This window comes from Streptopelia decaocto, assembly GCF_964273445.1.
Source record: "Streptopelia decaocto genome assembly, chromosome: 7".
Classification (NCBI taxonomy): domain Eukaryota; kingdom Metazoa; phylum Chordata; class Aves; order Columbiformes; family Columbidae; genus Streptopelia; species Streptopelia decaocto.
Genome location: NC_138661.1, coordinates 24,659,685 through 24,675,495, shown reverse-complemented (window position 1 = coordinate 24,675,495; position 15,811 = coordinate 24,659,685). Strand labels below are relative to the sequence as shown.

Here is a 15,811-nt window from a genome sequence, read left to right as displayed (position 1 = left end):
TTGCCTTTGTAATTACTGCTTCCTCCTTTCTCTTCCGCTTTATGTACCCTCCCAAAATAATCACGGTAATTTTAATCTTTTTTTCTGCAATGGTCAGATAAAATAGGCAGAGATTTACATCTATGATGCCCCACAACTCCTTGCTGACACTAGAGAGGCCAGATCATCTTTCTGATAGGGAAAGAGACAGAGAAACGTGGTGGCTAAACCAAGGCTTCAAATAAAGCCTCTGTTAAAGCAGGAACAGACGCCACTCACTGCTGTATCTGCTGGAGGTAGTGAGCTGGGAGCTTCCCCTTTGCTTGCTTAACTCTTCTCTGCCAGAAACAAGGTGCTGTAACTCCATTTATTCCACTGAATATGGAACTTATTTATGATAATGTGAACTCCATGATTTTTCCTGTTGAAACATGGGGTTACTGGAAATGGTGCAGGCTGAGCTCTGTTTTCAGGCGAAGAGGTAGATTGATCCCCATAGGAGGTAGGAATTTATGGAAAAACATTAAGAGTGGAATGGGAACTGTATTCTGTATAGCTTAAAACAAAAGACAAACGAGGAGGCCAAAATTGTCATAAACTGGAATAGTCTCTTCTGGAAAGGCAACACATTTCTGTGGTATTAATCTTTGGAGGACAAAGTGCCAAAAAATGGGGAGATTCTTGCTCTGCAGTTCTTGAAGAGCTTACTTTTCCAGGTGAGGTTTTACAAAAATAAAAGTCTTTCCACTCTTTCCTTGCAGTTCTTTATAATCCAGTCCTGCCAGTCCTGGTATGTCATCACCAGTTTCCGGAGGCGATAGAGGGGGACAGATGCATAGGAAGTTTTGGGAAGGAAGTGCACTTTTTTTTTTGTTCCAATGCTGGCTATAGATTTTTCTAAAATATTTTCTCTTTCCAGATTAACAATTGGTAACATGTGTTCTGAACTTATTTTTTAGGCTGCATTTTAGCTATCAACAAAACATAGCAAATTTGTTTGAAAAATACCTAGTGGGTTTTTAGGGCAGAATTCTCTTCTGAAAAGTAGTAGAAGGAACACTACGAACCTGGAGAACTTCTGTCAGTTTTAGCTTGAGAACAGCATTGCTAGGAATTTGTGCTGCCGTGTTGCAATAAGCACTTTCAGAAAGCATCTTCTGTTATCTCTAAGGAGGTTGGGTGACCAGGGGAGTGAGGGGAAAATAGCACTTATCTTTACAGTACAAATACAGCGCTGTGTGGCCACCATGAGGCTTGCAGGGATTCAAAAAAAGACTAGCTGTAAAGCAGCTAGCACCACGACCCTGGGATTGCTTTGGTGCCAATGTGCCATGCTGCTCCTAGGATGGCTGAAAGTCTGTATGCTGTGGCTCGTGTGTAGTATCTCTCTGTGCTCTCTGTATCCGTAGCCTTATTTTTTTTCCCCTCTGTAGTGGTTGTGATAGGATGGTCTCATCTATGCAGCACATACAGTTACTGGGTCAGCTTCTGCAATAGATAACAACTCATGCTAGTATTCTCTCTTTGGGGATCTCAGTGTAGCCCACCACCACTGCCTGTTTTTATTTTATGTAATCACTTTGTTATAGACTTCAGAGTCTGTGCTGACACAGTTACCTCTTCCTGTTCTTTCTCTAACCTGTTGTTAAATGTTCAGGGAGCCACAGCAGGTGAGCTGATTTTTGTACAGTAGGTGGAGGTAAAAAATTTTCTCCTGTAACTCCAGCATGATAGAACTGCAAAAGGAACCTGGGGACAAAAAATGTTCTGTTTAACAGGTAGGAGATCAGTCTCAAATCCAGTCTATTTCTTGTCATACCTTGTTACCTTATGTCAGTCCACTTGAGGGACAGGGAGAGCAGAAACTACATACGGAATCAAGTTTATAACATGGGGAAGATAAGAATGCTAGAGATGCCCCTTTGGCCAGCATGTGCGTGCCATCATGCTTAGGGGACTGTGTAAATCTATCTTAATATTTTATTGGAAGACCCCTTTAGCTTCATTGCACTGGAGCTAGGTTGATAAATTTTGGTTGTTTAATGGAAAAGGTCTCCTGAGGACCTTTACTCTGCCCTGGTATCAGTGCTTGGGGAATTATCTAAAACCAAGAGAGTGTTAACCACAAACATACAGCCTCACAGGAAGGACCTAGAGAAGTGACCCTTGGTTCTTGTGGGGTTTGTTTGTTTGTTTGTGTTTTTTTTCTTATTTTACTGTATTTCAGCAGCTAGACGTTATAGAGCTTTAGTTGTCTTACTGAATGGTAGCAGCAGATGCGTCTTGCTGGGTCCATGCTGCTACTCTGCCTCTTTGTCCTGGAGCATTTCTTCTAATATGACTGTGGCCCTGCTAGCTTTTAGGTGACACTTTCCATAATCCTTGATTAGGTGAATTTGTACATCTTTGCTCTGAAAGTGCAGAACAGAACAGATTCTGGCCTCCCCCTTAGGTATATAGATTATAAATGTAGACGTGCTGCTGCTTTTGTGAAGTTCTGATAGCTGGCTATAGTTCTTGACCTTGAAATTTACAGGCATGATGTCAGGGAACTGTATACTTCAGCATGCATTGTCCCCATAGACAGACCATCTAAGGTGTCAGATTTATCAAGTCTTCTAGTCTTCTCTGAAGAGGAGACACTCACCAGAGGGTCTTCATCTACTACATGACAAGCTCATAGGTATACTGGATGCCATAGAATGGAATAATAGAATAGTTTGGGTTGGAAGGGAGCTTCAGAGGTCATCTAGTCCAACCACCCTGCAATGAACAGGGACATCAACTAGATCAGGTTGCTCAGAGCCACATCCAGCCTGGCCTTGAATGTCTTCAGGGATGGGGCATCTGCCACCTCTCTGCGCAACCTGTTCCAGTGTTTTACCATCCTCATCCCAAAACATTTGTTTCTCAAGTCTAGCCTGAATCTCCCCTCTTTTAGTTTAAAACCATTACCCCTTGTCCTATCATAACAGGCCCTGCTAAAAAGTCTGTCCCCATCTTTTTTATAGGCTCCTTTTAAGTACTGAAAGGCCACAATAAGGTCTCCCCAGAGCCTTCTTTTCTCCAGGCTGAATAACCCAAACTCTCCCGGCCTTTCCTCACAGCAGGGGTGTTCCATCCTTCTGATCATTTTTGTGGCCTCCTCTGGCCCCTCTCCAACAGGTCTATGTCTTTCCCATACTGAGCAAAGCTGATTGCTTTCATGAACTTCAGTGCAAATTTCGTGGAATCTAGGGGCTCGTCATGTTCTTTAGGAGTTTTTGTGTGCTTGATATTTAATATTTAGACAGCAAAACACCTGAAGTGAGGAGGAGATGGCATCTCTCCTCCATAGTCATATGGCACAACTAAAAGAAGTCATTTGGGCCTCAAGGGGTATGACATATGGACAGCATAACCCTGGAGGAAGCCTTAAGGCCCCGTAGCGTATTGTTGTTTTGTGTTATGTCTGCTGGAGGCTGGTGGTGGCAGGGACATCTAGCTCTGGGTGCAGGAGGAGTGCTTTGAGTGCTCTCCCCATCTCATGAATCCTAATCCTACAAAACTCAACAGCCTGTTGTTTGTTTGTTTGTTTATTCTTCTCCAGTGCTCTAGATTTCACCAGTTTAGCCCAAGTGTAACTTTTTACTTGCCTTTTGAGACTTGAACAGGGGGCCTGAGCTGCTTTCTTCATTCCTCTTATTCAGTGGGATCTTGCAGCTGCTGCTTGAGCACATACAGCAAAGAGCACCACACTCTGGGAAAGCCTACGCAGGAGGAAACTTCATGGAAAATATTAAGGAGAAAAAAATGTGTTTGATGGACTTTTAATATAAAAAGGGCGAAAAAAAGAAAAGGAGGAGGGGGAGACTTATTCACTGTAATAGGAACCAAATGTTGGCTGGGACAGCAGCTGCACTCTCACTCTTTCCCTGTAAACTCTGTGACCGGCTTTTCAAAGGAGGCATTACAGGGTGCAGGGCTAACTTACTGGTCCTGACTTAACCCTTGCCTCTCTGGAGAAAGGTAGGGAATATGGGCTTCCAGGAGACATTAGTGACTAATTACAGGCCCAGTCACAAGTGTATTCTAGACAGATAGCAGTGCCCATTTAGTGTTTTCAACTTCATGTGCTACTGCTGCTATCCACTCATAAAATGCAAGATCTGCTTGCATAAAGCACTAGAGTAACTTATGGCTAGGAATACAGAGCCCATCGGTCTTTTCTGGTCTGGTTTTCAATAGCCTTGCCTACAATAATAGAGAAAAAGTAGAAAAAAAGTCATTACAGACATGTTTTATGTTGATCCACTTGATCCATGCTAGGATTTTACAGTGGAACCTCTGCAGTGAGGAATACCTTTCCCATATCTATAAGTGGTACAGCATTGCATCTAAGTTTCTGATACTTTGAATCTATGGAGTGTGTATATTCACTCCAGAAACTCTGCCTGGACTAAGACAAGTGATGAAATTTAAGGTGGTGCTTGACACTTTGTCTAAGTCTGAACAACTTATTTTAATCAAAGCAGAGCTAGGCAGTACAGTGAGGTAACTTTGCTCAGAGTCCACCTGCTCTCTCTGAATTAATACTTAAAAATCATAGGGGGGACACAGTTCAAGCAATTGCATGTCAGATTTAAGCAGGTAATTTTTCCCAAGACTTCCTTACAAGAGAAAAATGATACCAGGTTTCTGTGTTAGTCATCTAGTATGTATGTCTTGCTGTTAAAATATTTTTGCAGGCTCTGGCTGTGTTTGCAGGTGTGGAAGTATGTGCAGGAAACACAAAGACAGAAACCACCTTCCACTCAGTAAAGCTCACCCTATGTTCACACTAAGTGAGGGTTAGAAAGGCTATGTGATTTTGTTAGATCACATGGAGGAGGTAAGCTCAGTTGCCTTCCTTGCTTCTCCAGGGACCCAATGAGCCACAATAGGATGAAGGCATTGAACTTTGCAGCCAGCTGGCTGTTAGTTTTCTTCTTGATTTAGCCTTCCTACTGGTGAATTTCAAAGCTACTGTGTGTAAAGAGAATAAAAAAATACAGTGTTGTTTACTTGCCAAGTATTCCCCAGATCAGAGAGACTGACAGTATTTTGTAACTGGCATGGAGCCAAGGATGCTACTAGGAGCCAAACAAAAATTGGCTCCACTGAAGGGCAAATATTTCATTTCATTTGCTAAGACTGGCATGTTTAGTGCTCCTGAAAGTAAGAGGTTGATAATGCCAACTACATCCAGGAAGAGCTGAGGTAGATTAGGCCTTGCCTGCAGAGGTTTTCCAGTGCTCCTTAATGTCACCCTGTTCTTCCCCTGCTAGGCTGTCATAAGGCTGTTTAGATGCACCTCACTTCTAATCTGCTACACTCATGACCTTGCCTGTGTATGGAGACCCAGGACCTAAAAAGCACTTAATTCCTGATCTGCAGCAGAACTGAATAGGGACTATATTGTCTTTGTTATAAGAAAATCTTTTTGCTCCAAAATCCAGTTTTCTCAATGGCAGGGAAATAGCAGGAATAATTTTCAGAAGCCAGGGAGCAAGAAATAAATTATACAACAGCATGTACGAGAAAAGAAGAAAGCCCATGAACTTCGATAGTACTTGTAGAATAAAGGAGCAAGAAGGCAGTGGGCTTTCCCCATATAGCTGTTATGCATGCACATCTAGAATAATGGCTTAGTTTTGAGCATTTGCCCGGCCCCAAACGCTGATAAAATGGAAAAAGTTCAGAGAAAAGCAATATACAATCAAAGGCCAGAAGGGACTGAGTTGAGGAAAAAGAGGGAGGGAGTTAAGTGTTCCAAGGCTGACTGAGCTCAAAGGAGGCATAGCTCTAGTAGTGAAGGTTTAGACCTGAATTAAGAGGACGGTCATGCAATGAAACAGAAAAATGTAAGTATTAAACTTACATTTTGGAATCTCAAGGAAAATTCTTGACATTGAATGTGTACCTGCCTGTGCGGCTGAGAGTGTGACACACTCCTCCAGCCACTGAAATGTGCTAATCCTGCGCCACAAGGAGATGAGTTGGATGCTTTTGCTCACATCTTTGTTTTTGAATAAAATTCTTGTAACAACATGAACTCTCTCACTTGAAAGGGCAAATTGTGAGACTAGCAGAGGGGGACTCCTGACATTTGCTAGTAATTATGCACATTAAAGTGTCCTGGGATGCTTGAATTGTGCCTCTGGTAGCTATTACAGTTAACCTGTGAATGGATCTGGAAATTGTACTTAAATCCACAGAACTCTTCTTCTTTGCCTAAACCAACTCAGTCCCAAGGCTTTTCACACAGACCTTGTACATCTTCTGTCATCTCACAGTACAAAGATACTGATGGTAAGAGCCTCTTGTGTAGGTAGAAGTAGCTTTTGCTGCTGGGGAAGTGGAGAGCTGAAAAACTAAGGCTGAAACTATTACAAGATGCCTGCATCTGTTTCTCATTGCTAAAAAGGTAGAGTTTGATGGTCTGGGACAGAAACTCTCCTGCATCTCTGCAACACCTTCACCATGGGAGATTGTAGTTGTCGCTTTGAACTGCATTTGACCCCAAAATGCAGCTCCACATATTGTGCCAATGCAGTCTTGACGCACTGCTCATTAACTTTAAAAGCTTTTTCTTGGTGTCCCTTGCAGAGCCCAAAAGAAGATTGCAGGCCAGGTGATGGCATCCTCCTACACAGACCAGCTTCTTCTTGCCCTTTTTCTGTCTCCAAGTACCTGCCCTGGGGTGGTTTTGGGGCAGCTCCCCACACCTCAGAAAAATCTGCAAAGTCCCAGGCAGACCTCTCTTAGGAATATTAAAAATGCTTTGTTTGCACCTGTTTTTTGTTTTGTTTTGTTTTTTTTTTTTTGAAGGCTACCTTTCTTTACCTTTGCAACACAGCTGCTGCTGCGTGTTTTAGGGGCTTGCATGTTCCAGCAATCAGAGCTACAGACCATGCTAAAATGCAGACTCTTGCTGACTAAACTGGACCAAAGTCATTCTTTTGTAGACACTTCTGATAACAGCAGAGGCCAGGAGCAAACTGTTCTCAGAGACTTGTTGCCCTGTTTTTCAATTTTTAATTTACCGCTTTTGAAGCTGAGGGGAAGGAAAGAGAGAGAAAAGACAAAGAAAGGCCTTGAGGCAAGCAGCTCTGTGAGGGGCCTGACAGTCCTGCATCCCAGCCAGGCCTCCAGTGTCCTGGGCTTTGTCCCACTATGTTTATCATTGCTCCATAGCCAGCTCCAATCTAGGGCCTATTGTTAGGGATGGAAGAAGCAAGTAGTGTGCCAAGGAAAACGTTCTGTGTTTTTCTGAGTGCCTGAATATAAGTCAGCAGGATGCTGGGAGCTGCCACGCTAGACAGAATCATTAGTTACTATGCCAACTACTTTCTAGCAGCTGGTGCCCACCAAGGCTTTGTACTGAGAGTTTCCTGGACTCATCATACCACCTGAATGCCCTGTGGGAAAGAAACTGCTGCCCAAGATTGTCTTACATTCCATGGCAAGGTGGGAACACTGATTTTATAAATGCACTGGGTTCCCTTATTGCCAGCCATGGCCCTTGTTCATCCTTAGCTCAAGCCTTTACAGGAAAGGATGCAAAATACTTTCATTGTTAACTTGTTTCCTCACTTAAAAGGAGGATAATTCTTTTCTCAGTTTGTTAGACCTCCAGCTATACTGGCTTCTCCTGTGATCCTATCAGTTCTCACAAACTAAGCAGGGTTAAACATAGAGAAATATTCTTCAAGAATGCTGAAGCTTCATTTTCACAAGTAATTTCAGCCTAGTTTGCATTGCCTTTCAATGGGATGTAGGCACTTTGCAAGTGTTTCAAAAGTGCCTGCTTGGTAAGTGACAAATGGGGAACATCAGCATACCTCATGAATTGGTATTGTTGCCCACCACCCAGGAGTTGGTATCAAACAAGCGCCCAGCTCTGCTGTTGGAGGAAGGCTTCAGCTGAAATATAAACGAAAGCCTTATGTGTAATATTTATGGTACCTAAAAGTCCATCAATGTTTTTTTTGAACACTGGAAACTTTAAACCCGATTTCTATCCAGATCATGCACTAAGAAATTATATTTGGAATCCCTTCTACTCCTGCGTTGCCCACCCCTCCCCTGATTATTTCCTTTTAGTTTCACTTTACTAAAGATTTTTCTTTGCCTTATCCTCTGCTGTTGTCTTTTATCGTTCAGTATTACTCATCCTAGCAGTGGTTGTGTTGTAGTAGACACTGCTTTGTCTGATATTTAAATGAGTTACTTAGAAATGGCAGATGCTGGAGGAAGTGTGGGCTATCATTAGTAGCTACCAGTGTCATTCTTTTAGTAGGAACTTGCTGTATGTGAGATAGTTCTTCGTAACGGTGAGATTCTCAGTGAGTGGTGTTCTGTGGCCTGGTCTCATGTATAGCTTCAGTCTTCAATATTCCCTTCAAATATGTTTGAAGGGGGAACAGAAGCCACTTCTCCTTTCTTGTAAGAGCTGATAACCACATCCCTTCTGTATGGAGGTCAGATTTCATTGAGACTTCTTTTTTTCTGTAGTGAATGAACAACTGTATTAGTATTTTATTGGTATGTAGTATTTTAGTACAGTAGCATTAGCATACATTAGTACTGGTGTAGGTAGTTGACTGCCTGAGGGTTGCTCACATCAGAAAAGGGCTGAGGAATTGGAAAAGAGAACTAAGGCAGAAAAGGAGTTTGAAACAGAAAACCTGCAGATGAGTGCATTCTGTTCTAGCACTTTTAGGCTGGGTTGTAATCATAATAGCGTGGAGATCTGTTGAAACTGGTCTCAGAAGCAAACCTGTATCTTTTGTGATGCAGAAAGCTGCAGCAGAGTGGTCTTACGCTGTCAGTGAAGAGAAAAAGGAAATTCTGGCCCAGGCTTTGTGAAAGCTACAGTTGAAAGAAACACGGTGGGTTTCTTGCCAAAAATACTGAGTAGCCCTAAGAGCTGCTGGAAGGACAGGATCTTGCTTACAAAGGATGGGCCATAATGCCAAGGCTGAGATTTCATCTACACAGTGAAGGCCTGAATCCTGGCCAGGTCTCTAAACCAAGCAACTCATAAATAATCCTGAGCAAGCTGTGAGAAGATTGCTCACAACCAGCCTGGCTGACAGGATGAAACCAAATCTCTTCTGGTGGCACAGGCAGGAATTTCTATTTCCCATTTGTGTGTATGTGCATTTATGCCTATATCTGTCGTCCATACGTGTGAGCAAATGAATATTCAGTCAATCGTTAGCATTCAAGCAATAATCCTGAATTGAAAACAAGCAGGTCTGTGAGTACTGACTCTATGATCCTCATTTCCATTGACGGTGTGGGGGTTTTTCTGGTTATTTTTGGCCTTGCCTGAAACAGTGTGAGTTCTGAAAAAGCTTTTCTTTCAGTTTAGGGTGTTTACATAGTCTCTCTACCATGTGAACTCTATAGTATCTATTCAGGTGTGAGGTCCTTTACAGCTATTTTCCAGCCTTCATTACTGTGCTGAGCCTGTTGTAGAATTCCTTTAACAGAAGATTCAACTTCAGAAAGGGTGCGGAGGTGCTGTCCTGCTGCGATGAATATCTGAAAGGCAGAGACTGAGAACAGGAGCTGTATCATGATAAGTTCCTATGAACGTGGCAAATAGACTGAGAGCTGGATCACGTCTCTGGCCGCAGAACGTTGTCTCTCAGATCCTGAGCCCTGTTCTCTTGTACCAGGGCAAGCTTTGCCTGAGATGGAGTATCAGGAACTTGATAACATGTTACATGGGGCTTTCCAAAACTGCAGATGAAACCTCTCTACAAAAATGATCCTAAGACTTACAAATATACAGGATTTCTGTTGTGAAGTATTTAATGCTTATATTGTAAAAGACTGAATTTATGTATAATAAATTTGTATTGATTTCCATCTATAAAGAAGCAACACCCATGGAAGCTAACAGAAGCATATTCAATCCAGAAGGATTCTGCAGGCTAACTCAGGCAAGCAACAGCATTTTCAATGTAGTATCTCAAAAAGTGAGTGCTGTTGTGCTGCATTGCGTGGAGGGAAGTTATTGGAGCTGCATGGAGTTGTGTACAAGACTATCTATGTTGCAAGAAAATGTTAGCCAAAGTTTTTGTGGTGGTTTGGTTTTTGTTTGGTTTGGTTTGGTTTGTTTGTGGGGTTTTTTGTTCATTTGTTTTTTATTTAGTTGGGTTTTTTAAATTTAGTTCTTCCTAAGAATCTGATAACATGGTTCCAGCAGTGTTTTCCTGGATAGTTTAAACTGGGCTTATCTGGCCCTAAAGAATTTATTTTAGGCTGTAGATCATATATTGGTAAAAACAGACAAAGTGGATTAAAACTGGTTAGAAACCACATGAAAGCATTTGAGAGTTCATTGAAGTGGACAAAAGTTGGAGCAAGGTGGCAATCCTAATGCATTTTTAAAATTCGGACCATCAGTCTTTAGTACTTATATTTCCGTAATAGTTAATCCTTTGCCAGATATCTCAAACAAAAGAAATGAGGATCAAGCAAATGATACTAAAGTTTTGCCATTCAGTTAGTGGCCCTCACAGCACTACAGACTGTAGTCACTGGACGTCATCTATAAGGCACAAAGCCAGCTTGGCTATCGGCAGGTCCAACTTTAGTGGAGTTTTCACAGAATCACAGAATCGACTGGGTTGGAAAAGACCTCAGAGATCATCGAGTCCAACCCTTGGTCCAACTCTAGTCCGTTTATTAGATCATGGCACTAAGTGCCATGTCCAATCTGAGTTTAAAAACCTCCAGGGACGGCGAGTCCACCACCTCCCTGGGCAGGCCATTCCAATGCCTGACCATCTCTCTGTAAAGAATTTCTTTCTAATATCCAGCCTAAATTTCCCCTGGCAGAGTTTAAGCCCATGCCCCCTTGTCCTATTGCTAACTGCCTGGGAGAAGAGACCAATCCCCACCTGGCTATAACTTCCCTTCAGGTAGTTATAGAGAGGGATGAGGTCACCTCTAAGCCTCCTCTTCTCTAGACGCGGTGGCGCGCGCCTGTTGTCCCAGCTGTGCAGGGAGGCAGAGCCTGTCGGATTGCTTGAGCCCAGGGTTCAAGTCCCGCAGAGCAACGCTGAGACTGCGGGAGGTGTTCAGTGTTGAACCCCGGAGGGGTGGGGCCGGGGGCACCAGTGTAGTAGTAAATTTTCATTTACATCAGTTTTACCTCCTCCATTTCATTTTGACTTTTATGTTTTAGAACAAATCACTTAATCTTTAGCTTCCCAAGCATTCTTTGGGATCAAAGGATACATTTTATGCATTGCAGTTTCTGAGCTGAAGGTAGATATGAGAGAAATTGGAATAGACATTACTTCCTATAATTAATCATAGGACTTGAATGAATACCTTAAAGAGTGCTTGACTGAATTCTCTAACTTCTGGCCGAGGCAGGCTTAGTTTCAGACCCCTGGTACATAAAAAATACTCGTTCCATTTTGGTAGACCAGATGGACTGACCAGTTCAGTGTCCTGTTCAGACAGCAGCCTATGGAAGATTCTGTGGGAAGAGCATTAGGTGATCTTATGGAATGGTGATACTTCTCCAGTATGCTCTGGGACTTGGTAATCAGTGATTTTCTAGCCAGGAGATGGTATCTTTTATATAACTAGTGTTAGTGGCTCTTGCTTCTGTGAGTTTGTCTAATCATTTTTGAACCTCTGTACTTTTTTTGCATCCTTAGCTTCCCATAGTAAGAAAGCATCCACAGTTTATGTGTTAGGAGAAAAACTACCTCCTTTTGTTTGTTCTGTCTTGCCCACCTGATAACTTCATTTGTTTTTGCCTGTGTCTTGTATCATGAGATGTAATTGTTCCCTATTCTATTTCTCCCTGAAGCTCATGATTTTATAGATATTTTCATATTCCCTTCCAGTTGTCTTTTTTCCAAGCTGGAGAGTTCTTATTTAGTTAGTTATTCCTCAATACATAAGCTGTTTCGTACCTTTGATCATCTCTACAGCACTTCTTTGTACTTTTCCAGTTCTGCTCTGTGCTTTTTGAGAAGGGAGGAGGCACAGAGGTTAGAACTATCCTCAGCGTGCAAGAGATGGATGCAATTTTGGTTTATATGGTAGCATAGTAGTGTTCTTGGTTTGTTCCCTATGCCTTTCCTAATAATTCCTAACACTGAGTTTGCTTTTTGAGAGTATTTTAACATTTTTTTCATAGAAAAATCTATTATGTCTGTAGTCTGTAGGTCTTCTTCCTCAATAGAAATACCTAGTTAAAGTCCGTTATTGTGTAAAACTAGGATTGCGTTTCCTTGGGTAATTTGTAGTTATTACACTGAATGTTGTCTACCTTTTATTTCCCCCACCTCCCCCATTTCTTAGTGACTTTCAGTTCTTCAGGAGCAAAGGTTTTTGTTGTGGTTGGTTGGTTTGTTTGTTTGTTCTAAATTTTATTTCACTCTTCCCTTCCCCCCCAAAAAATGTTCTGAACAGCAGAGACTGTAGCACAGATTCTTGTGGGACCCCAGTGGTAATCTCCTTCCGTGGTGGAAACTGTCCATATATTCTAGCTCTGGTTTATTGTGTTTAACTAGCTATGAAATCAATGAGAAGTAACACCTTTATCATATGTTGACTTACGTTATTTAGGAGCATTTTGACTGAATGTACCAAATTTTCTCAAGTGAGAAATTGCTGTTGTGAAAAAGTTACTCTAGGCAACTGGACAAATACAGTTGTTCATTTCAAAACAGAGGCATTGAAGATCATAATCTTTCAGTAGTACTGAAGAGGGATTAATCAGGCTGTTTACTGAGCACTAGCATGACTTTGATGTAGCTTCTGAATGCTCTTCAGCATGGTATCTGGTGCAGTTGATGTTTGTTTCCAGGGCTGGTCTGTCATAACCCCCAGCTATCTCCCGAAGGGTGCATCCGAGTCCCAGCACAGTCCTTTGTATTTATCAGCTGTCAGCATGACCTCACTTTACTGGGGGTAGCAGGGACTCCAGCTGCTTCACACGGGGGAAAAGTCCCATGAGCTTGAACATAAGAATGGATGGTGGAGTCTGTATCTATGCAGTGGGAGGAACAGATAGTACCCTTGGGATGGGGGTTGAGTCCGGGTGACAGCAACCTGCTGATAGCCTGCATGGTGAGCTGGTGGGATTGGAGAAGAGACAGCTGGGGATTGTTTCAGAGATTCCTTGTGTCTTGTTATATCCTCCTTTGAAGTTGTGCTTTTTGTGGCATACTGTGCCCATTAGGGGACAGTGCTGGGAGGCCAGCAGCACACATGCATCCAGGGATCCAGAGCTGAGTAACTGCAGGTCCAACCGCAGTAGCAGAGGATCATGACCCCGGTACTGGGTCAAAAGGGGGAAGGCAGGTTCAGAAGAGGGAAGCAGCTCTCCTGAGATTAACCACAAAGCCAGATTTGGAGACATACAATTTGGGTTTCGAGGCCTGAGTGCTGTCAGCAGCATTACAGTTGTCACTTCACTGAGCACTGGTGAAAGGAAAATGACTGAAATGCTGAGAATCTTGTAGCAAAAGGGAGCAGGGAATGAGAGTCATTTATCTGGTGGCGCACTGGGATACAATGGAAGCAAAGGACTGAGGAAGCATGAGTGTGATCCCTTAACGGAGAAGTCTAGAGAAGGCTGCCTTCAACCAGTGGCCTGTAAGAGCAAAAGTGGTAGCAGGGCTCCAAGCAGGAGGAGGATGCAGGGTGGAGATGTTGGCAGTTGAACTCCTTTTCCATTGGGTTGTCTTACTCCTTTATTGCTGAGGAGCTGAGTATGAAGAGTGTTTAGAGTCCTTGTCCTCAATTTGCTTTGAAAGGGACACATTAAGTTACTTTTGAGGGAATGTACATAGGGCTGGCTATTATTTCTGGTCTTGTTTGAAATGTCTTTCATGAATATTTTAAAAGTTTGCTGTGATGTAGAAGCTTGTGGGGGAAGGTGCAACGCATTCAAGGGAAGCTGTGACATGTTCAAGGAACCTACGTTGTAAGTTTTGATAGGAGCCTGAAGCAAGGAGATTGCAGTTAACTCCCATGCCAAAACCGTGACCTAGACTCTAAATCATGGCATGAAATGTAAAAGACACCAAGTATCTTTTACATCCCAGTAACTTATGACGTGCAGGAAATGCAAGGGAAGTCTGCCCTGGGAATCCAAAGGAAATATTTGGAAGGACTGGCTGAGAGAAACATACAGAGATAAGCATGAACTTGGGAAGCTCAGGCATTGAGCCTTGAAGGTTTTATTATCCAAGGTGTCAGGATTCAGTGGGTCACAGGGCATCCTGTCTTGTGAGCACAGGACATGTGAGGTGCTGGGTCACTGTAGCCTTTCAGAACACCTGGTTCTGTCAGTCTGCCACCTGCTCCCTGCAAAGCCCCACGGCCTTGTGTAGAAATGTGTTGGTGCTGCCTTCTCACTGAGGCTTACACAGTTCAAAGCAAGCCACTGAGCTCGTCTTGGTACTTACCATGTTGCAGGCCACAGCTGAACTCCCACTGTATAAGCCTGGATGGTAAGAGCTCCTGCCTCTTTGCAGGAGGCCTTTTCTCCTCTAGAAAAGGCTTGCATTACTCTGATGATGGAAGAAATGAGCCTAGGATCAGATCCCTTAGGTCTTTTGGATTTTGTCTGTATGGAGTCAATATGTGCCGTAGTTGCAGCCTTGTCCTGCGAGCCCTTTATCCTCTCTGTGGATATTGTACTGCATGTCTGTCTTCTATTCTACTCTTACAGTAGCATGTGCGTGCTTGGTTTAAGCCTTGTGTTAGTGTATTAACAAAATATCTACAAATCCAAATCAATAATTATCTCATTAGCGAAGGGAATCCTTAGCTCTTTTTCTGCTGCAACTCTGCCTCTCTTCAATGCTAATCAGCCACAGACATGCTCCAGTTTAGAGTTTTTCTAACATTTTCCTTTCTTCTCCTCAAGCATGGTGTTATGGCTAGTAACATAACCCCAGCTTCAAATTCAAGAAACCCCGTAGTAAGACAGCACTTGGTACATGGCACTTCCAGCAGGTGTTACGCTTGCTGGAGCCACTTAATGCGAATTCATAGCTGGCTAAGTATTAAGGGATTTTTAGGAAGCAGCACTGCCTTACAAGCAGGAGTCCTTATACACAGAGTGGTGAAAGCATGATGGCTCTTCTTTTCTCAGGGCTCCAGAGAACCACCGTTTCGCATGGGAAGGAGAGATGGAGAACAGTGTCTGCAACAAGGTGACACGGAGTCCACTGACACAACCCAGCTATCAGCTCCATTTTGCTGTGCAGCAACTTCAGCAGCAGAAACTTCAGTCACGACAGCTGTTGGAGCAAAGCCAAGCCCGGCACCAGGTAACTAAGAAAAAATCCTGCCTGGGATGCAGCAGTGCTTACTGAGTCTTGGATGTGCAGAACCAACCCAGAGCCAGTACATATGGCACAGATTTTGTGAAGGAAATAGCTCTTTAAGTGAGTTGCAACAAAACTATTATTACCTGCAGTGATTTTGATAGCATTTTGATGCTGTAGTTCCCTGTGGCTTCTTCCACTACACTGGCATCCTCCTCGAGTTGGCTACTGGCATGCTGCTGCTTGCTTTTCTGGACCAGTTCAGGGCATCCCCTCATAGCACCTCGGACAGCCTTAGAACTGTCTACACTCTCCAGAGTTCTTTATCATTTAATCGTGTCACTGATGTTATGTTTCTGCTTTGACTTGAGTGCTTCTTGGGTAGACCTTCAAGCTGGGTCACTGTTGTATTTCCGTGTTTCTAAACAAAGGGTCTTGAAATCGCTTTGGCAACTGTGTCTTCTGTGGCAAACAGACCACATCAAAGCTTC

General features: G+C 43.0%; 1 protein-coding gene across 3 annotated transcripts in view; it reads left to right on the top strand.

Annotated features, from left to right (window-relative positions):
* Positions 1-15,811, top strand: part of TTLL5 (tubulin tyrosine ligase like 5) — a 136,361-nt gene that overhangs the window by 95,365 nt on the left and 25,185 nt on the right. For all 3 annotated transcript variants that reach the window (XM_082058450.1, XM_082058448.1, XM_082058449.1), the window contains one exon: positions 15,146-15,323. In XM_082058450.1, coding sequence (XP_081914576.1) covers positions 15,146-15,323 — 178 coding nt within the window. The remainder of the gene's footprint in view (positions 1-15,145; positions 15,324-15,811) is intronic.